The sequence below is a fragment of the Neopsephotus bourkii genome, unplaced genomic scaffold (assembly GCF_033783945.1).
Source record: "Neopsephotus bourkii isolate Nb327-2 ecotype Australia unplaced genomic scaffold, CSIRO-AGI_Nbou_v1 NB_196, whole genome shotgun sequence".
NCBI lineage: Eukaryota > Metazoa > Chordata > Aves > Psittaciformes > Psittacidae > Neopsephotus > Neopsephotus bourkii.
The window spans coordinates 18,541,517-18,565,717 of NW_026900709.1; the positions used below are offsets into that span (position 1 = coordinate 18,541,517).

At 46.3% G+C, this 24,201-nt stretch overlaps 1 protein-coding gene and 1 long non-coding RNA gene across 2 annotated transcripts; both read right to left on the reverse strand.

Moving 5' to 3' along the window:
- Positions 1-10,213: 10,213 nt before the first annotated feature.
- Positions 10,214-13,318, reverse strand: LOC133207385 (uncharacterized). Its single transcript, XR_009724026.1, has 3 exons — positions 11,688-13,318; positions 10,364-10,816; positions 10,214-10,328 (listed from the first exon to the last, which is right to left on the reverse strand). It is a non-coding gene; the product is annotated as an uncharacterized LOC133207385 (long non-coding RNA).
- A 1,399-nt stretch (positions 13,319-14,717) lies between these two features.
- Positions 14,718-18,869, reverse strand: ZNF503 (zinc finger protein 503). The gene is made up of 2 exons (XM_061344251.1): positions 17,992-18,869; positions 14,718-16,893 (listed from the first exon to the last, which is right to left on the reverse strand). The coding sequence occupies exons 1-2, from the start codon at positions 18,298-18,300 to the stop codon at positions 15,373-15,375; spliced, it is 1,830 nt and encodes a 609-aa protein (XP_061200235.1). The 5' UTR covers positions 18,301-18,869; the 3' UTR covers positions 14,718-15,372.
- Positions 18,870-24,201: the final 5,332 nt, after the last annotated feature.

The window sequence follows — 24,201 nt, forward strand, 5'->3', positions numbered from 1 at the left end:
AGCTGACTCTCATTTGTATATGTGGGATTTTCAGCACGGGTGCAATCCAAAGGACTCTTTCTTCACCCTAACAAACACAGAGTTCCTTAGCTGGCTGGAGCCAGAGAACTACCAAGCACGTGGGGTGTTTAGACCTGGAGTTCTCCTCAGGCCTGTTATGTCAGCAGCACTTTATTCACTACATAAAATGCCCGCTCCTACACACACTGGCTTTAAAAGCAAGGCTGAAACAATTCCTGCAGCCTCACGTGCTGTCTGAAGCGGCCTGCACAGGGCTGACAGACACTGCTGGCAGCTAGGGCCCAGAGGGGCTGGGTGGGATTTTTCCACCAGGGCCTGCAGCTCCTTGTCCCAGCAGCAGCCGCTCCCAGCCCCTCAGGTGGATTCTAGAAGGATCCCCAGCCTCCCCTCAGGGGGAGTTGTGCTCCCTAATGAAATCACACAGGTTACCAGTGTCCATCCCCAGCATGGGGTGCTGAGTAACACTAACTGGGCAAATTGAGAGGAACTGTGTGATTCAACTCGCTCACCTGAGAAAAATCAACCTTTGTCACACTTTCTTCCCTTTAAAAGGGGTAAAATGGCTGCCAAGAGGTATCATTGTGGGTAGCTGTGTTTGGCTGCATGGGAAATGAGAAGCAGGAGCTATTTTCTGTTACTAGAAATACATATAGTAACAAGCAGGTGCTGAGCTGTGGCTGGGTTGCTCCGGGTCTGGCTCTCTGCTCTTCCTGGAGCCTCGGCCAGGGGTTGTATGGCCATGGAGGAAGGACCTCGCACGATGAGCGGCAGGGAGTGCATGTGAGAGCTGCAAGCAGGTCAGTGACTAAGCAGAAATTAGATTGCTTGTTTCCTCTGAGGAATTTTTGTTGTCACATTAACTTATTTCTAAACCTTTTTAAAATATGAGTCTAGAAAAATCCTTTCAGAAATTGTTGTCCCCTTAAGTTGTCTTTGGTTCAAACATTACCCCCTTTGCTACTGAAGGAAAACTTTCTTTGTAAAGTGCTATTGTCCTTTAAAGGATTTTGCATTTGATATCAAAGTAGCCTTTAGGTTCTTTGCTACTTATGTATCTTGCACTATATTATATCATTTTAAGAAGGAATTGGTTTTGGCAGGATTGTTTTCTTCAAAAATAAAAATGTTGATTTGTTTGACTTAAAATTGTATGGGTTTGCTAATAATTCATTTTCTACAGGAAAAAGTAATAGCTTGTCAGGGTGGCTTTCCCCTTCAGATGGGAGCTTTGTAGTTGTTCTTTATATACAGTGTGGTTGGCTCTAACTGGTTGATTTGTGATTTACATCTGTTGTTAAAAAAACAAACTGGGCTTCTTAAGTGTTAGATGGAAAATGCAGTTTTTGAACTATTGGCTAACTGTTAGTGTCATGCAGTTCTTTCTATTACAAGAATGTTATTTAATTGTTTAATCATGGTAGTTTTAATCCTATCTACCAACTTCTCCATTGCACGGCTTTAGAACATGAAAGCATTTGCTGGGTTACGTAGTTCTTCCCTCTATCTCCCCTCTCTTCCCTCAGCTATCACATCAGGTAATTCTTTTTAAGTGTGTTGTACTCCATGATTCTACTCCATCTTAATAACAATTGCGTAGTTTGTTTCCACTATTCCCAGAGGATGGCTGTTGCAGAATGTGATTGCTTTTACAGCATTGCTGGTGAACCATTTGTCATTGGTACTGACTTAGGATCTAAATTCAAAAACAATGAGCTAGCATCATATACTTAAAAAACAAACCAGGAAAAAAAAACAAACCAAAGCCTTGAGCCAGTTATCATAAGGGTTCATCACCAGTGCTCTGTTGGTTAAGAACTATCTTCTAATTTCAATTTTAGTTTATTCATGGCCAGCTAAAGTCTATTTGCTCTTATGCCAAAATTCGCTTTTAAATTAAATAGGAGTGCTTTTTTCTCTTGGCTTTTTAACTAATGCAGACAGCAATCCTATCCTCTCTCAGCTTTTGTTATAGTAGACTAAATAAATCAAGCTTGCTTAATCTCATTTTATAAAGTAAGCATTCTATTACCCTAATCTTCCTAGTATTGTTTCTTTTCTACCTGTTCTAGTTTCAGTTACTGTTTCAAGTGCAGGTGACAGGACTGCATGCAGTATTTCAGGTGGGCACTCACCAGTGCTTGACACAATGCTATTGCTTTTCCTTGTCTCTGCTGGAAGTTACCCTAGTTGCCTTACCCTGGTAATCCATAGTAGTTGTGTTTTCACAGAGTTCACAGAGCCTCCTTATTAATATTGAGCAATTACACCAATTAGGCTTTTTTAAGCCCAGAATGCTATGGTTGGTTTGGTTGTTGTGGGGAGTTGTTTCTTTTTCTTTTTTTTTTTGGGGGGGGGGGGGAGGCGGGAGGAGGTGGGTGTTTGGTTTTCTTGTTGGTTTTGTTGTTGTTTCCATCTGTGAAAGTTTAGTGTGTTGTGCTCTACTTTGTATAATCCCAGAACATATCTTCTAAGGTGGGTTTTTTTTTTCTGTGCTACCTTCAACTTGTCAATGCAAAGTTTTGGCTATTAATTGAAATTACTTAAATCAGAATGATAAACATACCAATGTCAGGCATACTCTTTCGCTTCTTAAAATAGCCTTCATTTTGTGCCAATTTTGTTTTGGTTATAGTTGGTAGAAAGTCCTTGCTGCTGTTGTAGTCTCATATTCTAAGGGTCTGAGCTGGAGCGGAGATTAACTAGATTCCTAGAATTGAGAGCTATACCAGATTTTATTTTATTTCTACTTCACCTGATTTTCATTCTCTAAAAATCATTCCTATTAGCTATTTCCCTTTCACCCCATGCTCAATATTGCCATTTTTACTTAAATTAATGCAATGTATAAATTTGACGTTGGGAATGTGCTTGCATTATCCTTAGTCTCTACTGCATTCCTTTCTTTAATTTTATTTAACTGGAAAAAAAAAAACAACAACCAAAAAGAACATCCCTACATATTCATCCATATTAGCATTTTTGCAATGCCTAACATAGCTCCTCTGTTGGCAATTCTTTGCCTGTGTGCGTCTCAGATAAGGACTGAATACCAGAGAAAAGGGTTTTTTCACCTGTGTTACTTCTGTTTCTTTTTTTGCATGGAACACATTTCTTGAGGTGGTAGTTTATCTGGTTAGGCCTGGAGTACCTTCTTCTGGAATTCTTTTTCCAATGTTTGAAATATAGATTTTTGACCATTTTAATTTTCTTGATGTCAAGCGTTTGTAAGATTTTGCTCCCTAGCCAGTTTATTAGCTCCACAGTCCAGCTGACATTACTACATCAGAGTCTGCCCTTTTGAAACTGGAACCTTTAAACCTACTTCATTTGTTCTTCTGTTTAACTTAAATCAGTTTTTAAGTCAGACATCTGACTTGATCCAGAGCGAACTTCTGTAACTGGCTTATTTCTAATATTCTTACTACTTATCAGCAATAGAGTATGTATTGATAATATCTTAGCACCTCTTGTTGTTCTGGTGATAATTTAAATGCATTTTACGCTGCAACCAAAATAACTAGATATTACAGGTAACATTTATAACCCATTTCAACCTTAGTTTTGTAGTTATTAACAAATAAGTTTTGTAGTTACTAACAAATTCCCTTAGCCACCACCCCAGGAAAAAAATACCTGTGTCACACTGCACACAATGGACCCTGACTTAGGGTATGACAATCTAAGAAAATGTTTCCCATGCTTTCCTATGCTGTAGTGAGCCCTGCTAATATTACCAAGAGATCTAAGTTGTTTTGTTGGGGTTTTTTTTAAAAGCCTTGAGCACCTGTAGTTCAGTTCCTCTGAAAATCAATTTCTTAGCCTATAAAATGGATTAGTCTCTAGCCAATCTTTAACTTGTTTTTGAGTAGCTATGCATATGTAGCCCAATATTCACAGCACAATGCCTCCCACTCTGTGTCTACATCTGGCCAACAACGGATATGAGTATGCTACAGCTGCTTGCTAGGGTATTTAACTTGAGGTGTAAAGGTTTGTGAGAGCCCTGTAGGTCCCAGGTAATGAGCAAGATGATGATTATCACACTTCCAGAATTGTATGTACTCACATTCCTAAGGACAGCTTGTGATAGGGGTGCAGGGAGCATAGTTTCCTTTTATCTGTTCTAAGGCTCTCAACACTTTTTTTTTTTTTTTCAGAATTAAACTATTACAAAATACATCAAAAGAGACTTCACAGAAATATGCCTGTCCTCATTTTCATGTCTGCAACAAAAAGACTGGGACAATGTTGCACAAATGAGTTTATCATTAATAATGATGAAATAAGATGGTTATGCAATAACTGTGTTCAAGATAGAGAAGAAAAACTCACTACCTCATTCTTCTAACACTCAAGTTAGTGTGTAAGCTAGCTTGTGTATAAATGCATACAAAACGTGAACTAAATTACTGAGCAATAAAACTAAATTATTGCATTTGCTTCATCCAAGATGGTTGACTATTAGAACAAATTACCCCTTTTCAGAGGTGCTCTGTATTAAAAAAAAAAAAAGTTGTTTTGCATGTAAAATCTTTAATTTTATTTTCTTAAAGGATTTTTTAAGGAGGATTTTTTTTTTTTTAGTTAAAATTATTAATGCATTGTTTTCTTGGGAAAAGACCTGGACAAGTCCTTTCTGTGTAAATAATATATACAAGGCAAAATGCATGTCCCTCCCATCACTGAAATGCAGCAATTTCTTGAGTAAAACATGATATGATTAATCAGACAGATGTTCTGATTAAACTCCCTGTGCTTTTATTACCTTGAGAGGCATCAGCTCAAAACTGACTATGCCTGTGATACAATGGCCTAAGCCTACTTTAGATTTTTTTTTTTGTTTGGTTTGTTTGGTTTTTTTTGCATAGCATCTAAAAGAACATACATTCAATGTTTTCTTTTTTTACTGATTTGCTACATATCTGCCATGTGTGGTCTCTTCAGATTTTGTCATCTGAACCTTTTCATCACAAACAGAAAACCGGAATTGCCATTACTTGCTCCGAGTTACTTCCAAGCCCCTTCCCAGCTGGTTTTGGATTGTACAACTGCATTGCATGTATTTAGCTGATACTTATATGGAATTAGAATTTGTAAGCTTTAGGACCTCTTCTGTCCCAGGAAAAATCCTACAATCCTTAGGATTGCTAGAAAACTTCTGCTGATTTCTAGCTGACTAGAATTTCACATTAGATTGTGAATTTAGGATGTGTGCAAGTTTTAATAGCTTAAAAGTACAAATGTGAATTAACATGATCCCATTAACCAGCAAATGCAATTAACCATGTGTAACACCGAGTTTATACAAGTTTAAGTGTTCCAGCTAGAATAAGTATTTTCTCTGTTACAGAATTAGGGGGTTTTGTGATGCAGATATGATGATTCACAATACCTTTTCTAATAGGGGTAAACTACCTAATAGGGATAAAATGCTGGTATCATCTATCAGTAGTGGTAGAGTTTACCAGTATTTTTGCTTACTTTACTAATGTCTACATGAAGGAAAATGTGCAATTCTAACTTGGTCACTTTAGAAATAGGTGAGCTAAAATAGTTTAAAAAATGTTGACTATCCATTGAGGAGGTAAAACCTGTTATTTCACTTTTCCAACTTATTTAACTCTAAAACAAGATTGTGGCACTTCGAGTAGCCAGTTTTCTCAGAGAATTTCAGTACCTGATTTGTAGATAATCAACAACCATTTGTTTCTCAACCAAATGGTACAGTTAAACTAGAAAAATTAACTACTCCATCTGGTCTAAATTCCTTTCTCAATCTTTCTCTAAACCTATTGATGTATGTAGGGTATCTGCTTTTGATCAAACATAACATTTTACCCAAACTCCACAAAGTCAGCCTGAAGACCATAATTAGAAATGTGATTAGGTCTCTTCATAAAATGTTTGACACCTCTACTAGAATGTATTTAACAGCTGATCCTTTAAAAAAAAAAAAACAGGAAAAACATCTTATTTCTACTTACCTGTTTTATCTGAAACACATTCCCTGGGCGTGCTGGTGCAATATATATTTAGGGAAATTGTAATCTTGCAAAGGGAGAGGAATTGGAGGGAGTGGAGGAACATGTAGGACAGAAAAAAATAAAATCGTGAATGTTCTCAGACCCAAGTATTTTGTGATGGAAACTGGCCATACAGTTATCTTATTTTGAAAAAAAATGACACTATGAACTTGTTGTAAAAAAAAATGCATGTAGGGGCAAGTAAGATTTTTGACTGGGTTTGTTTCACTTTCCATCAGTGAATTTCTGTGGTAGACTGATACAAGAAGGTGTGAGCAGTGGTGGGACTGCATGTGTGTGTCATTAGAGGAATGGTCACCAGCGGCTCCCTGTAGGGTGGGGCGAAGTACAGATGGAAGAGGAGAGAAGTTCTTACTTGCACAGCCAGGAGCTATATTACAAGGACAGCGGGTTTTTTTTTTTCTGCTCTATTATCAATGCATGCAGTGGGGAAACTTTTGCCTTTTTTCTAAGGCATCCTCAGGCACAGCATGCTGTCACCTAACATGCCATGGTGGTTTCTCCTTTCTTGGAAAAAATGGTGACTCAAAGGTCCCTATTCAGATAGTTATTTATTTAATAACTCAGCAGTGGCAGATCTGTAGTCTCTCCTGCTCTGAGTACTCTCTTCTCTATTTACCATTTAGAATGGGAAAGTGATGTTGAAAGAGTCGGGCCCCCCCCCCTTTTTTTTTTTTTTTATTATAGAATGTTCTAAAACCTTTTCTGGGGCAAAGAGAGTAGGTGAGCACGTGATTAAATCTGAGCTCTGACTAGGAGAGCTGGGCTCCAGGCATTGGCAAGCACCCTAACCAGTAGGCTAAATCTGGTTCCTTCCTTCTCCCTCCCTCTGGCATGGTGCATTCTTATGAAAAGTGAAATGCCTTTAAAGGAGGGAGTGGAGATTTTCCCCCACATAAGAACAGCCCAGTAATCAGGAACCCTATGAATTTGAAGCCTTTTAGATCTGGGAATTGATATTTATTCCTCTGCCTCAAGACAAGAACTTCAAGCAAAAAGTGCAGTAGATGATGGCAGCAGCTGAACTTTCCCCATAGGAGAAAACTCATCTCCACCAAGAGACTATTAAGGACTGTGAAATTGCACAAGAGGGGCGACACTTGGCTCCCCGAAGGTAGATTAGCTGTGTTTGAGAATTTGGGCTGCGCTTTACAAACTTCAGTTAAACTGAAATATTATATTGCAGCTGCAGGTTTAGGTCTTGTGATGCCTGAAAGGGTTTAAGAATGGGATCACTTCCCTTGCTCAGACTGTGGCTATATGTCCCAGTTCCAGCTCAACCGACCCCTCTACACCCATGGCAGCAGCTGAACTGCAGAGGCGGCATTTCCCGAGCAGGGTACCTGGTCTCGAAAAAGCCGAGTGGCTGAAAACAGCCCTTCTCCACGAGGGTCAGGCATTTCCTTGCCTGGTCCTGTCGGCAGAGCCCCGAGGTGGCTGCTGCTGGGGCAGGGGGGCAGCGCTTCCCCGTCGCATCACCTCGAGAAGGAATATGGGGAGCAGGGAGGTGCTCTGGCCTGTCTCTGGACCCCGTCTCAGCCGAGAGGCAGAGCGCTAGGGGGAAGGGACGGGACCCCTTTCTGAGGCGCCTGCTCAGAGTCCCGGGGGCCGACCCCAGCGCAGCGGGGGTGAGCCCTGGGCCGCGCCGCGTCCGGGTGCCCGCCTGCCGCCCGCAGGAGTTGGGAGCAGGCAGGGCGTAGGTCCCGGCCTTCTTCTGTCCTTCCCCTCCTCCTACCGGTATAAATAACGATGGTATTCACTAGCAACTGATGCGTTTACCTTTGCAAAACCTCTTAGTGAGTAGCAGCTTACGTGTGTAAAAGGCTGGGCAGCCAAGGATTGGGTAGAAACCCCGAACCTATTGTAATCTGAAGGATGGGTTCCTAATTACCAGCATTCTGCTGTCCTACCCAAACCGGTCAACTCTACATGTCTTCTGTGAGCTGCAGCAATGATCCCTATTTATTTTACAAGACTCTCGCGTCACTGAAGTACCTTCAGGTGAATCCGTAGGACCCGCGGGCAGAGAAGACGCTTCCGTTAGGTTCCGCTAACGACTTGCAAATGGCAACGTGAGGGTGCGCCCCGCTGAGGGATCTGTGGCCGAGGGCTTCGGCTGCGCAGCCCGGGAGCGGCGTGGGGCGGTGGGAGAGCGCCCCAAACACTCTGCCTTTAAAGCTTTTAAATAATGATCACGGGGTTGGCGTGACAGGTGAAAGAACTGGGAATTAGCTGATATGAAGTGAGAAATCATTCATCTGTTTAATGCTGGTTGTGTCCAGTTTTCTTAAGGTGATTGAGGAAAAAGGGAGAAGAGTTTGGGGAAGTTGGAGCCCGTGTACTTACTTCTAAATTGCATTGAACTTCTAGTTATATATCGAAAATCCTTTCCTAAAAATAACTGCTGTCCATCCAGTAACTTAATGACTCGCAAAGTGTTTCTTAGTCTGCTCGGTCTCGATCTCCTAGTAGCATTTCATGCCTCTTCCTTCCCCCTCCTCTTCCCCCCCCCCCCCCCCCCCCGCCTTTTGAAACGATGGGAAAATGTGGCTTTTGGATTTGGACTAATTTTTCACCAGCGATAAACGGGCTCTTTTCTGTAACAGAGTAGATTATTAGAGACTTGTGATTTGCAGTTCGCATTTGCCATCAAGATCACAGCAGGGGAAAAAGAGACTGGAGTCTAAACTAGCTTCAGTAATTCCTGTTCACAGGTTTCATGTGCAGATGGATAAAAAAAAAAAACCGCTTTTGGAGCAAACTTGCTAGAATGTAATATACAGTGACTTCAGAAAGTGCAATAAAATCAATTAATGTTGCAAAAGCATTGGCCAAAAAGAAAGTGGTGAAAGGATTTATGGAAATGTAATGGATTTATAGGCATTTACCCTGTGACTTGATAAACAGCAATGGGAAGCCGAGATGGTGAAAATAATTAGTCCCGCAGCCTCAGTGAATATGGACAATTTATTATTATAATTTTATCCTTTCAGTGGTTATTCAAATTTATTTTTTAATTTTGTGATCTGAAGCACAGGGGGATTAATCTAAAGTTTGGGCTTGGCTTCTTCGGGGGCTGGGTTTCCTCTCCTGACACTTTCTCTCTTTGCAAAGCAAGGAATGATCTGTCATTTGCCAGGGCTTCTCCACACAGCTCATTCTTAGTTTTTCTGCATGTATTTTAAGGACTATTATCATTGGCCTTAAAAAATAGTTTGATCCAGCTGATGACTCTTTGCCTCCCTGTGCACCAGGGATTTCTCTCCCTTTTGATTTTTGGACGTGTTTTCATGGATGCTTTGAAGCACCGGGGTTGTGTAGTGGCGGCAGAAGCATGCCCTGACTCTGGAGCAGAACTGGCACCGAAAACTTTTCTGCTTGCTCTCAGAAGTTTGTAGCCCTCTTATTACAGCAGCAAAGAGATGTCTAACATGGAGTAAATATTACAATTTCCAGAAGTCAGAATTTATTACAGTTAAACTGTGATAAGATCCCATCTGTTATGAACACATGTAGCACCAATTGTTTTTCATACAACTGCAATTTATTTACCCTTCAGAGAGAATGAGATTACAAGTGTGATTAAAAAAAAAAAAAAGTACATCAACCCACAACACAACGGTTGTTTTTCTGTTTCGTCCGGCCTATCTGTTTTCATCTGGCTAGATCCATTTACGCTGCAATACTTTCCCTAGGATTAGATCGGCGATTCCCTCTGTCCCAAACAAGCGATTTTTATCGTGCTAAGGACCTGCACGTCGGATGCCGGCGGAGGTGATAGCGGTGAGCAAGCGGCCGCCGAGGCCTGGCCTCGAGCTCCGGGGCAGGAGCCAAAGCCTTGTCCGGCGCCCTCCGTGCCCCGTGGAAGGCGGCTGCTCCCAGCGCTGCCCCTTGCCTCTTCCACGGACCCGGCAGCGCCGCCTGGCGGGAGGAGGGAGCCCGAGCCAAACCTCGCAGGGCCGCAAAGACAAAGAGAAGGAGACTTCTGTTTTCCCCGGGCAGTTGAGCTGCGCGGCTCTACGAGCCCGCGTGAATCTCCATGTAAAATGTGCCATGCTCTGGCCTGTGCTTCAGCAGAGCAGTAATCTTTAACTGCAACGAGAACCTAAAACGATGGAGGGGGAGGGGAGATTTTGTGTTTCGGTCGTAGTAGTTTAGGAGCAAAGAATGTGCCTGCTCGTTGTCTTACCCCATCCCACAGAAGTGGTTTGGATCAAGGAGCACACGCTTCACGAAGTCAAGCAGGAAAGATGAAGCACTTGGCTAAAAGAAACAAACTAACAACAACAACAACAAACCCAACAAAAAACAACCCCAGAAAAAACCTCCCACGTTCTTACTGTGATAGCCTAAGAACCGTAATCTAATTTTGTTCTCTTTCAAGCTGTTTCAAGACATATATGTGTGTCTGTATATGTGTATATATATCCTCCAGGTTTCAGTGGGCGTCTTTCTGCTGCTCTGTTATCATTATTTCATGCCTTGATGTGACGTTGAAGACAGATGACAGCATTGTCAGGTTGTCTTTAATTCATTTGAAGATTTAAAAAAAATACACACAAGGTTTCTTACAATATTCAAAGCCTGAACGGATTTACTTTCACATAGGGGATGGGGTGGAGGCAAGGGGGGAGCGGATGATGAATTTCAGACATGTAGAGAGAACAAAGTCTGTGCATTGCTCTGCACGCACACACGCACAGAACAAGCGGCCAGAGGTGGGATTTTTGCAGCAGCAGCACCTGGTTGATCTTGATGGAGAAATACCCAGTATTAGAACAGTCTTGTCGCGTTTATGCACAAGTCCAAGTGTATAATCTGCTCAAATTTCAACCTCGTGACTGCTGCCAAAGCATTCCACCTCAAAAGACGTTGGAGATACGGACCCAGGGCCCGTCTCTTTTCTGTTGACACTGGTTTTTACTGCAACAAAATCTTACCTTACAAAAAAAAAAAAAAAAAAGGCAATCTGCCCCTAATTTCCTAGGACTGAGCTGAAAGAGAGATTCAGCAGGGATTAGACACCTCCGATCAGGACTGATCACTTGCCTGCCGCAGGACTGTTCGTGAAGCAGTGTGGGCTGTGCTTCGCTGTGCAGGGAGAATCGGGGTGTGGGGAAGCACATGTTGGGATTCGAAATATCAAAAAACTATCCCCGGAATCTGATTGGGAAGGAGACTTGATGCTGGTAACATTAGCGATTTTCCAACTTTATATTAGATCCTTTAAGAAAAAAAAAATCCAACAAAACAACAACCCCCCCTCTAAAAAAAAAAACGCACAACCATAAGCCGCCACCACCACCCAGAGAAAGGAGCACAAAAAAAAACCCCAAACACCCACCCCCCCCAACCGCGCTCTACTGAAAACCTGTAGCACGAGCCAACAGTATTACAGCAAGGCAGCATTTCAACATTGCTCTCCGTCTTTTCTAAATCTGAAAGAATGAAGTTTGACCCATGTTTTTACAGACTAGGAAAGCACATGTGGGGTTGTTTCGGGAAGCCTGGGCCTTTCAGGGACCCACTTGCCTGTATGATTTCGATTGTAGGTGTGATCAGACCATTGCAAAGCTGGGATCAGAGAGCGGAGGCTCAGCCCAGCCACCGTGCTGCGCGTACCTTGCTGGCTGCTAGGAGGGTACCTTCAGAGACAGCGATGGGCAGCGGGTGACTTCCCGCTCTTAGAAAATGGAGCCTCTTATCACTGCGGAAAATTTTCCCGTCTTTACGGCATCCCGGTATTTTAGCTCTAGCTTACGTTTTGCATTCTAAAATCAGGCAAGCAAAATTATACGTATGTGTTTGGAGTGGACATGTACGAATAAACCAAGATACATATGCCCATATAAGCTCAGATATATTACAGAAACTCCTTTGCTGTCTGTGGAGTTCGGTGTTTTATTGTTTCATGAAACGAGCATCATTACATTTCCCCGTAGATAAGATAAACAGAACCTTTCTTTTCTAAGCGTTGCTTATCAGAAGTATTTTGTCGAAGTGGCATCCAGCATAAGCCTTTGAGAAGGGATGGAAACGCATTTTTATTTTAGTTCTTTAGTTCCACTTAGCATCTGACAAGAGTTGATTTAAATATTACATGCGTTTAATGTTCAAAAAAGATCTGTGAGAAAGAAGAAACAGTTTAATTTAAACTAATGTATGCCTGACTCTGGTCAGATTGATCAGAGTTTCAGGTTTTGATGGGTTTTGCCCTTCTGTTGCTTGTCCTCTCGAGCTGGTTTTTCACTGTGAAATTATTTTAGTTCGGTGGCATGGACCAGCGGCTGCTGTCAACTCCACGACCCATCCAGTTAGTAAGAACAGGGAGGGGGTGGGGGTGGGGGGAAATAACAATGCGTCCCTTTTACCTAAAAACATTAATGTCCATAAATCAATCTGTATTAGGACAAAAAAGCAAATTTCCTAGATTAATATCAAAATCCTAGGTGACACTTGCCAGGTCAAATACTTAACAAGCCTGGAAGAGAGACCTCCTTACCACCAGTCTACATATAAAATAAGCTATGTTAAATTTTTATTAATCTCAGGGACAGTATCCGAGCAAAACAGTAACGTTAACGTTAAGCGTTCAGTTCATCATTCGCATCAGAAATCTTCACGTGTGTAACTTTTCAGAGCTGATATGCACAAGACTGCTATTAGTGCTCCAGGACACAGAAAACCCTCTCGGCTCTTTTTAAAGTAGCTCCTGCACACCTGGTGGATAACACCAGCGAGGGCTGGGCTGCAGCTGTTAGGGATCTGTATAAAGTGTAAAATACGCGAGCAGAAGAGGCGCGTGTGCGGCGGTGGTGGTTTTCAATCGTGGCAAATCTGTAATAGTTGCTCGCAAAAGCAGATGGAGTCTGAAATGTAATTTTCTTCGAACTAGGTGTAGTTGAAACAGCGAAGCGGGGTGGGCAGGCCGGCCGGGGGCTGCTTGCTTAATCGGCCTTTCCCGGGCTCGCTGGTTAAATCCTCTGCCACTATCGCCCCCACCCCGACCCGCAAAGCCCGTCTTTCGCCTACTTACTGCGTTTGTATCTGCTTTCTGTTTTATTATTAAGTTTACTTGGTGCAGTTAGCAGTGCTGCCTTCATCTCCCTTTCTGCAGCTCAGCGGTTCATAACGAGTGCTCGATTTACATTCCCTAAAGTGGAGATACGCAACGGTCCCTTTCACGGTTAAGTGGGGGGAAAATAAATTTATTTTAAACACAGAGCATTTCCCGCTGTCTGATCAGCGTCCCAAAAGAGCCGCAGCGGGGCCCAGCACCCGGCGTCCCCATGCGCGTCCCGGCCCCAGCTTCTGTCCCAAGCCCGGTGCGGCCCCGGTAGGCGCGCCGCACCGGGTGCCGGGACAGCTGGGCAAGCGCTGGAGCTTCATTAGCCTGCTGATTTTCTCTCCTTTTGCACATTAACGCTAACTTCCACTAATTATCTGGAGTAAATGCATTAGGCTAATTAGCATCTGAGCACCACGGGAAACTTTGAACAGTAATTATATTGTGGGGGATACAGAAGGCGGGAGAAAACCCAGCGATTTGTAAAGTTCCCGCTTGCAACTTTTCCCCCTGCTGGAGCGTCGCGCTGGGGCCGGGGAGAGGGCAGCCCGCAGCGGGGAGAGGGGCCGGCCGAGGGGCAGCAGGTACTCACCCTGCCTGGGCCGCCCTGCGAGCGTCTGCCACGCCGTGGGAGCGAATCCCTTGGCTGGCATTGCCTTCAAGGGCTTGGGTATCGCTTTTCCGACTATCTCGGCGGCAGCGGTTAGTTCCGCAGTCGCCGTAGCTGCTCTGGCTTTCCCGTCGCAGCCCCCGCTCCTACCTGCGTGCAGGACGAAGAGCCGGAGTCGGGCGGCGGCCCCGGGTGCTGGGAAGCCCGGGCTGGGGAGGCAGAGGAGCGGCGCAGGCAGGGGCAGCCCTTCTCGGCATCACGTCGAGTTTGGCACCGCACTTGAGCAAAGAGCAAACTCGAAACAAATAACGGATGGACTTCGTGGTTTGCCCCTTCCTTTTTAAAATAAAATGAGTTTTCAGAGGGGTCCGATTTTTAATTTTTTTTTTTTAATGTGATGATCGTTTGTGCTGCAGTAGGAACTGGAAAAAGAAATTGAAAATAACTGGATGAGATCAAACAGCGCTTCCCTAATTGCTTCTGAACTTCTCATTTAGAAAAAGAGACGAATAGTTATGCATTACACTGTAAAAAAAAGGCTTTCAGATAATCTCCTTACTCTTTTACAAATACATCCTGCCTTCCCCGTTTCTTTCTAAAGAAAGAACAAAGTCTTTTAATTGAAACCCAGATTTAGAAAACAGGTTTTCACAGTAAAAACGTTAAAAAAATGTTAATCTTCCTTAGGAAAGTGAAAGAGATTTAACTGATTCTCAGTTTTCCTATTTCATCCCTGTGAATTCTACTGAAGAGAGAAAAAAAAATACTCCTGTCTGATTTTTTTTTTTTTTAAGAGAGCCCTGGGGTTATAATAAAAAAATTAAATAAAAATAAAAAACCCTTTGGTTTTTATTTTAAATTTTAATTAAAAGTGAATAAAAGATTAAGGAGAAATTAGCAGTTGCCTCCATCGAAGACCTTACTTGGGTTTTAGAACAGAATCAAAGAGTATTTAAAAAAAAAAAAGTAAAACCTCTTAATACATCAAATATACGGAATTTTAATCTTTAAAGAGATACATTGTCTATTTTAGTACATGACGTAAACCTTACTTAACCCTTTTTACAGGGTGGACTTAAAAATTAAAAATAGTTAAGTGTTCCTTTTAAAGAACAAAATAAGGCAAATGAGGTTTTTGGAATAGAATTGTTTTTGTTTTTCTTCCAGAATACATACAAAAAAATACCAATTCTCTTTCAAGGGTATACACCTTAAAAATAATTGCAATTTGAAATTATAACTGACAAATTGCGAGTTGTTTTTTAGTAACAAACATGCATGTAAATTTTTTTGTTTCAGTGAGACATTAAATAAGAACGTACAATACAATCATAGCAATTTTAAAGTAACATTAAAGAGAAGACCTCTATCTTTTTATTTATATTCTACAATGGGTGTTCCACTTTTACCTATTGAGCTCAGTTAAGTAATGCACTTTATGATTCGTTGTCCCGCTTGAAGCTAACATAAATAAATACAGTGCTCACGGATCCAGTCCTCAAATGAACACTATTTTATAAAAAGTCTGATTTTTGTTTTTGTTTTTCTTTGCAACTTTTATAAAGTTTTGCAGGGCTTCCTTCCCTCACTGCTAGACTCTGTGTTGTGTGTGAAAGCCCCGCTGCCTGTGCTCACTGGTACCCCAGGGCCGAGGCTGTGGTGAGTCTCTGCCCGTAGAGTGCATAAGGGGAATAGTAGGGTCCGGTGGCGGCGGGCACGGGCACAGGGGCCCCGGGGGTGGGCAGGGGGCTCTTGGAGTACGGGTGGTAGCGGCTGCCGAGTCCCAGTGCATGGTGTGGGCTGCGCAGAGCCAGCGTGCCCGGGCTGCCCGGGGCGCCCGTCGTAGGGATGTGCATGTGACATGCCATGGCCGCTGCCGCTGCGCTGGCCAGCGACGAGGAGCTGGGGTAGCTGGAGAGGAGTTTATCGGTGCCCGGGAAGGCAGTATGGGTCCGCAAGTGGCTAAGCAGCTCCTCCGAGGTGGCGAAGCGCTTGTCGCAGGGTCCGTTGGCTGACACCCAGTTGCAGATGTGTGGCTGGGGGTCGTTGGGGAGCATGAAGCCGTAGGGGTACAAAGGGTGGCCGGCCAGAGAGGGCGGCGTGGCGCCAGTCAGCGAGGAGTGCACGCTGTGCAAAGGGTGGGTGGGGTAGACAAGGGGGTATCCGGACTTGAGGGCCTGGTCGTGGGCGCAGGAGGCACCGGCGGCTCCAGCCAGGTGGCTGGCACAGTGGTAGCTCAGGCAGTAGGGGTCTCGGCACAGGCTCGCCGTCATCACCGACGGCGGCGACGCGCCCGCCAGCGGGCTCGACCCCGCCGGCTTGCTGCAGCCCAGGCTGCTGGCGGCAGCCAGCTGGGCCCCCACCAGGCTGGAGGATTTGGTGGGGTCCAGAGCCACTCCGTGCGGCAGGAACTGGGGCGGGTAGCCGGCGTATGCTCCAGCCAGCGTCCCCGGGTAGCTCATGCCCGCGGGGGGCAGGGGGAAGACGGTCTGGCCCGGCTTGTATGGGGAGACGGGGGCCACGAGACCGGAGCCCAGGACGGAGGTGGAAGAGGTGGCGGTGGTACTGCTACAGGAGGAGGCGGAGTCCGAAGCGATGGGCTTGGAGCCCGGCGTGCTCTCCTGGTGCTGGTTGACCTCCACGTTAATCCCGGCACAACTCACGCTAATCCGGCTGTGGCTGATGCTGGTGGTGCTCGGGCCTCCCTCCGAACCGGAGCTGCCGCTCTTTCCGCAGCCCTCCGAGTCCTTCTTGTCCTCTCCGCCTTTGCCCTCGGTCGGCAGCAGCCCCGGCGAACAGGCGGAGGCGCTGGAGTTGGGACTGCCTGTCCTTGGGGTGAACGGCTGGCAGGTGGCGCTCGGCACCCGGAATCCCGACTTCTCCCCGGCCGCGACCCCCGCGGCGGGGGCGCCCGCGCAACCCGCCGCCCCCGGCTCCTTCTTCTCTGCGCCTGGTTTCGAGTACGGCTTGAAGCTCGATTTGTCCTCCACGCCGATGTCGCTGAGCTTCAGGGGCCCCGACTTGGAGTCCTTGTCACCTCCGGAGCCATTGGAAGTGACCGATGAGAGTTTGGAGGAAGGCGACGGGTCCGGCTTCCCTATCTGCGAGCAAGTTTGTGCCAGAAGTGCCAGGGGACTCTTCTTCGCATCCAGCTGCGGAAATGAGAAGTACAAAGACAGAGGTTTAATCAGGTGCCGAGAAAAAGCCCGGGACGTACCTAGGACGCTTGTCCCATACGGTTTTGCCGAGAATATCTTGGAAGTAGTGAACGATTTTGAGCGCATTCATCCCCCTGACATCTCCGTCCCCTGCATGCACCATTTTCCACAAAGCCTTTAGAAAAAGCTGGTGCTTTTAGTATCCCCGCGAGCCTAACGCGGCCGCCTTCAGGGTCCGCTGCTTCCCCCGGCAGCGGTGGCAGCCCGGGCAGCGCGGCGCTCGGGTTCTCGCCATTCACCTCCCCGCCACTCCGGCCCTGTGGGAGGACAAACCGCCCGTAGACTGGAGCAGCTGCGGCATTTCTGCACCCTTACTGCTGACACTATTTATAAACAGAGCCCGAGTTAGCCGGCTCCAGGGGAGAGGGGCATCCTCGCTCCGCAGAGACCGTAATGAAATCATTCATCCCCACGGACACACCCTTCCCACCACCCGCTCCCTTCGAGTTTTGGTCCCGCAAAGAGCGAGTTATGCGCAGGGGGACCGACAACCTCTACAAGAGGAGAAAAGGGACGAATAGGGCCCTTGAAGTACAAGCGCGTGTCGGTACTTGAAAGGCAACGGTGGGGGAGCTGAAATAGTTATCCTCCTGCCGCACCCAGGCGTGAGCCTGTTCCTCTGCTCCCCCCCCCCCCCCCACTCCCCTAACAGCTCCCTGCAAAAGCAAGATTGTTTGGCACTCGGAGCACTGTTTCGTTGTGTGGCCTGATCGTGACCCCTAAACGAGTGGTTTCCCTACACTCACCCTCCTCTCGGAAAAAAAAAACCAAAAACACAACCCCCCCAAAAAAAATTAAAAAAGCTTAAAAAAAAAAGTTAATTTACACAGGAACGAGAAATTATCCCAGTAAACATGAAAACAACAGGAGCGGTTCCTCGCACTAACTCTAGATCAAAGCAGTCCGTTTCCCGCTGCAGGCGCGTTTTAAGGCGCAGGACGGTGCCGAGGGAGGCTGGCGGGGCCGCCATGTACAGCGAGAGCTGAGCGGGGAGGGGAGAAGGAACCAGGGCCGGCTCCGAGAGGTCCTTACCTCTATGGGGCTGACGGGCGTGGAAGGTAGAGGCTGCAGGTACTCGGGGTGTAAAATGTGTCCAGTCCGCGCCGTGAGCATTTTCAAGACTTTGATGGGAAGGCGGTTGGCTTGGCGTAGCGGGTCCGAGGGGGGGACGGCGTGGAAGCAGGGCTTGGCGGCGGCGCTGCTGCCGTTACTCCCAGCGTGCCCGTTCGGCCCGGCGAGGTCGGCGGCGCTGCGGCTCCGGCGGGGGCTGCCTCCCGGCTCGCTAAGGCTGCTGCTGCGCTTACTACTTCTTATAGCAGAAAGCGAGGGCGATGTGATCATGACCCAAAACCTCTCATGAAAACTGGGGCAAGTGGTGCCGCTCGCACTCGGAAACGTTCGCTCGCTTTCTGCAGGCGAGGAGGGAAAAAAGCCGCACGCCCCCTGAGCAGGAAAACAAACATAAAATGTCCCGTGTCTCTCTCTGGCGGGGAGGGCGTGGGTGCGGAGGGGGAGGGAAAGGGGGAGCCGGCCGGAGAGAAAGAGGAGAAAAAAAAAGCCGAGTAATCCTTGGGCTGTGCTGGGGGCGGGGTGGGGGCTGCGAGCGTGTGCCGCGGTCCCCCTCGGCCGCTCCCGGCTCCGCCGGCTGGCGCGGTGCGGCGCGGAACGGAGCGCTCGCTTCCGCCGCTCAGCTGTGCTGCGAGCCGCTGCCCATCCAGCCCGGGATCTGGCAGAGAAACTCACTTCAAAAGCAGCTGAATTAGTCTGAGATTAAAGCCTTTGCCGCCTTCCAATCAAATGGGACCCCGAGGTGATTGGAGGGTCAAGGGGATGTGACGTTCCCTTTTCTGGGGCTTTTTTTTTTTTTCTCTGTTTTTAATGGTCTCTCGCTCTTCCCCCCCCCCCCTTCTCTTTCTTGTCCGCCTTCCCTCTCCCCTCCCCTCCTTCCTTGTTTTCGGTCCTAGGACGGGCTGGGCGTTAATTCTGTGTTTCACATCACACGCTGGGAACGTTTTTCTTCCTCCGCAGCCGGTGCGGATCGCCCGGCAGCAGTGGCGCGGCCGTGGAGCTGGGGGCATCGCGTCTGCAGGGGGGGCGGCTCGGGGTCCCCGCAGCCCCCCATTATCGAGTGTAGCCCCGCCGCACGCACAGCGCCCCGAGCGCGGCCTGCCGCCGCCCCGTCCGCCACGCACGGCGCTTACGGGCCCAGCCCGCGCCCTCCGCTTCTTCCCGGGGCAAGCCCGTCGGGACAGCTCCGTGGCCTCCGCCGCGCCGCGTCCTCTCCAGGCCCCGAAGAAGGGCGCGAGCGCTTTTCCCGCCCCTCCCGCCTGACAACGCGGGGGTAGGCTCGGACGAGAACCTGCAGAGCGGCAGCCTCCACGTCGCCGCCGCCGGCGGGCGGGAGATGGGGAACTGCGGCGCGGCTTGCGGCGGCGCGGGGAGAGCGGCGGGATTGGGGGAGGCCGGTCGTCACACGCGGGGCTGTCACGCACCGCTCGCCGCCGCCTTTCGGGTCTCTCCGCCCCGCCGTCAATTGTCAGTGCTCCCCAACCGCAATCAATCAGTTATTTGTCAGCCCCTGTCAATCCGCCCTTGATTTATGTCAGCTTTTGTTGCTGATTACAAGCCTGGTGTGACTTGAAGGGGGAAAGAGAGAGAGAGAGGAAGGAAAATAGAGGGAGCGACGGGTTTCTCGGGAGAAAAAGCCATTCCGCTTACGGAATAAATCCTTTGAGTAAACTCGATTTGTGTGCCAGCACCCGGCAGCCTTCCCCGCACAACGCTGCCCTGCGCGGAGTCCGCGGTGTGGGGCCGGGGAGGACTGCCTGGCTCTTCTTCCCCTGCCCTCCTCGTCGTCTTTGAAGAAGAGCCCTTCGTTCCTGCACCCGCCGGTCTGGCCCGATCGCAGGCACTGGGGGCCTGGGGAGGCGGCCCTTCGCCTTAGCGAGAGTAGCGTACCGGTTCGCCATTTGTTTGCTTTCGGCTAGGCTGTATTGAGAACCTCGTGGGTGTGCACACACAATCCACCCGAGCGTTATATACATCCTGCTTTGTGTTTGTACACTCTCGAAGCGTACCAAGTCTTCTGCCCCCAACCCCGGCTTTTACTGTGCAGGCGGACGCCCCGATCGGAGTCCACAGCCTTTCTGTCGCTCCCAGGATTGCCTTTTTCTTTCTCTTTGTACTTTGCATCCCACTGTCCCCCCACCTCCTCATCCCATAACATTTTTTCACAGGCAGAATGTGTTAATCAATCTTTTACTTTTGTTTCCGGATCTGACATGGTGGCCCACACAATCTACAACATTAACAAAAAGGTCACTTAGAGATAAAACACATTTGACAAGTGAAGAACAAGGCAAGTGCTTTAGGGGTCGCGTCCAATTCCTGACCTGGACTCCGACCAGAACAGGCGCTGATCCTGGAAGGGGTGGGTAAGAGGAAGGACTTTCCCTTTCTCGCGTTTATATCTGCTGAACTAAGTCCTTTTTCTTCCCTTGAAACACCGATCTCCCCCAGTCCCTAAACAGATGTGTCAGACAGCCTTTAATGATAAGCTCTTCTTACGAGGTAGACATAAGGCAGGTTTTCCTAGATATGTGGTGTGTGTTCCTCCCCACCCATCCCACCCCCCCCCCGGTAAAGTGGTACCCTTTAAATCCTGCAGCTAAGTAAGTATGCATGCTGCCTTTTATTAAAACCTCTTTACTTTTTAAACGAAGTGTATAGGGCATGGTAAATATGCGGAACTCCTCTGGCTTAAGAAAGATACGATTAATTTTAACAAACTTTTTAATTTCTGCATTTTCTCTGAAAGCATAAGGCTTACTGCCACAACTTCCCAGTGGGAAGTCATAAACGTACTTTCATTTTGCAATCTCGGTCATCTTACAAGACCGTGAAAATTGAAAGGGGAGTGGTGGTGGTGAAAGAAATCTCTCATAAAATCCGATATCGCAATAGGACTGACAGGACCCACAACTTGCCTTTAAGGAACTCCCCCTCACCACCACCTTTATATAGAGTGGAAGTGACTTGAATCTGCCCCAGGTTTTCCCCCAGTTCTTTCTTTTGTTGTCAAGTCCAATTGATAAATGGAGTGCAGTAAAACTCTGGAAGGGAAAGAAGGAAGGGGAAAAAAAAAAAAAAAAAGCTGAAACCTTCATTTGTGTTCATTTGCATTAAAGTGCTTGGAACAGCTGTTTTCCTTACAGGACCAGGGAGACTCCTATCTGTTTTCTCGTTGTATTTATCCTGCCTCCCAGGGTGAAAGACTAAAGATTAATTGTCTTAAGGTAGAGTCAGCTGTAGGAAGGCTCCCCCCTCCCCATTTTCCCTTCCCTCTGTCTTTTCTTGTGGAGGTGAGGGTGATTTCTGGAAAGGGTTGTTTTACTTGTGAGCCAAGGAAGCAAAGGCGATAACCAGTACATGTGTAAAACAGGCAGCTCACCGACGGTAAGAGCGGAGGGAAGAAAAGGGGGAACAGCACTAACCCCGATCTTTCTGGCTGAAGTAGAAGCATCAGAGGTAATTTAATTAGTAACTTCAGAGAACAGCTTTTTTTGTTCTTTTTTTTTTTCCCCTCTCCACTCAGCCTTTGAAATGAGATTGAAATCACGCTCAGTACTGTAAACTTTTTATGTAGAAGCTTGTAAAAAAAAACAGCCCCAAGACATCCCCTTCCCTTTGCCCCCCTTCGGAGCGTTTCTGAGCTATGAGAGCTTATTCACTGCGCTCAGCACACACAGGAACCGACTCCCAGTGAGTGTTTCAGAGTTGGGATGCACACTCGTAGGGGCGAGCGGCGGGGCTGCAGCTTGGAAGCGGTGCGGAGTTTTTGCTTTGGCTGCTGCGGGCTCCTTTCCTCTCTAGAGCCGAAGAAGAGGGATTCCGTCCTGGTTGAGAGGGACCTTTGCTTACTGAGTCCGTGCAGGCAGTTTGTTGTTCTGCAGTTACTTGTGTCATCTTGTTGAAGTTTTGGTAGCTGTCGTTTTTATCCTCCTTAAAAAAAAGAAAAAAAAAAAAAAAAGGCAGCAAACCACCAACACAGGAAAACTGAAGGGTTGGAACCCGTCTTCCTCCTCTTACAAAGGAAAATTGTAACTTAAAAAAAGGGAGAGCAAAGGAGGAATTAATTAACAAGTGCCAGTCCACACTTTCCTTTACCTACCAGCTATTGGCAAGCATGTCAAGTCGATTTTATTTGCACACAATGGAAATGATTTATTTTCTCTTAAAAAGGAGTGGGCTGGCAGATATTTGAGGAGAGGAGAGCGAGAGAGGAAAAAAAGTTTGAAAATGCCTTGAACTATTCACTGTCGAGATGGCTAATCAGTATTGAGGCTCGAGGGCACTCGGGCAGCTTTTCAATGCGGTTTTCCTTTCATCTCAAGCTGGATGGAGGCGCTCAATTAAAAGCCTATCAGTTTGTAAGTAAATCAACGCCTATCAAAGTTGTCACATCAAACAAAACGATTATTATTGCAGCCCGCCTCCCCTATTAATCTCCCTCTAAAATAATCCGCTTGACAGGTCAGGCTGGCGAGCTGTAAACCCTGGTCAGGATCAACCGAAAAACCCGGACTGACTGTTTTTCCCTCGGGAGAGGGAACTGCAGGAATATTGGCACCAGCGTGCCAGCTCTGCGAGCCCTCTCTCCTGTCATTTACGTGTCAGCTTTTGTAGATCATGTTGGAAGAGGGCGTTTAGTCTTTTTAAACTGAACGGCAACAACCCTACAGGCCCCTTAGATTTTTTTTTCCCTTGTTCTTTCCACCCCCCTCTCTCGTCTACCGTTTAGAACAAGGTTAAGCTTTTAATTAACAGAAATGTACTTGCTGAGTTGTGTCTGGGCTATATTTCCATGTGTAACGCAATTCAGCTACCTGTCTGTCCGTCCTAAGCGTCAGATTTATTTGTTCTGGTAGTGCTTGCGTTTCACTATCCACCCCAAGGCTTTTATGAAGATATGCATTGCAATAGATTTTTGTAATCGGTGCATCTCATTTATTTCTTTTTTTTTTTTTTCCCTTCCTTTCTCCCAGGAATGATAATACTTCGGATAAGAAATGTGAAGGGTTATCAGAAATACCGTACCACCAATTCGTATTTTTGGGCAGAGGCACTATTTTTTTTTTTTTTCCTTTTCTTTTTCTCTAAGACAAGGCTGTATGTGCTCAGAGAGTAGCTGGTGCATCTGCCCAGGTATCCGGCGGAGGTGTAGGATATTTCTTCCAGAATGTCATTAAAGTAAATACTTTGAATGCTTGCCAACAGAAAGAAAGATTTGCAAACCTCTCCCCTGTTTGCATAGTACTTTAAAATATTTACCCTTGTGATTGTAATTACTTTCCTAATATAAATAAGCAATATATATTTTACTCTGCATGAGATATAGGTAATGGTTTTATAAGCGTGGATAATTTGAGAGCCATCTTCAAAATAATAGCCGCATTTAAGTGAACGTGTATTTTGGTCACTAGTGGAATTTTTACTAAACGAGCAGAAAATCACTATTCTGTTTATTTGTTTGCTTACTGCTTTCGGAAATATACCTTTTCCGAGAATGTTTTCAAATGAGTTTGTCTGATTTTGTTCCTTTTGTTAAGCTGAGATAAGGAAGAGATTAATGCACATAATAACCCCCCCCAAACCTCTCTCTGTTAAGCCCTTTGATAGATTTCCCTATTGACACTGTTTCCCTATAAGAGTGCGAAAATTTTTACTTTCGTGTTGAAACCCTTTTACCAACACCTATTTTCCAAATCTGTCCTCTTTTATGTTTGAGGTGTTTCTTATGCAAACAGCTTTTATTTTAAATAAGCCTTAAGGTAACTTTCTAGAGGGCGAGGGAGAGAGCAAGTCAAACGAGTGTGATGACACTGGAAAGGCTGAGTGTGTTTCCTCTTAAGTACCTGGAGATTTTTAGTGCCATTTCATGTTATTAAACGTACTACGATTAAAATGACCGAGCCCAATGCAAGTGAACACGTTTCCCAATTCGTATGTATGTACTCTAAATGGCATTTGCTGCCTAGGCTTTAAGAGAGAAAAAAAAAGTCTTTCAGCATCTGTAACACCTTGGTCTGATCACTGAATCTCAGCAATCATAAAGGCTATGTTTATCTTCTGCGAAAGCCTGGAGGCTACGGGGGAGTATTATACCAACTAAGCACATATTTGGTTACAGTAATCCCTCAGAAATTAACCGTGGCACACAAATGGAGGCGATCTTTAGCTTCG

Excerpts from the sequence above, each read along its gene's own strand:
- ZNF503 (XM_061344251.1), bottom strand. The coding sequence starts at position 18,300 with ATGATCACATCGCCCTCGCTTTCTGCTATAAGAAGTAGTAAGCGCAGC. Across the intron at positions 16,894-17,991 it reads CGCCCGTCAGCCCCATAGAG|CTGGATGCGAAGAAGAGTCC; the intron begins GTAAGGACCTCT and ends TCATTTCCGCAG.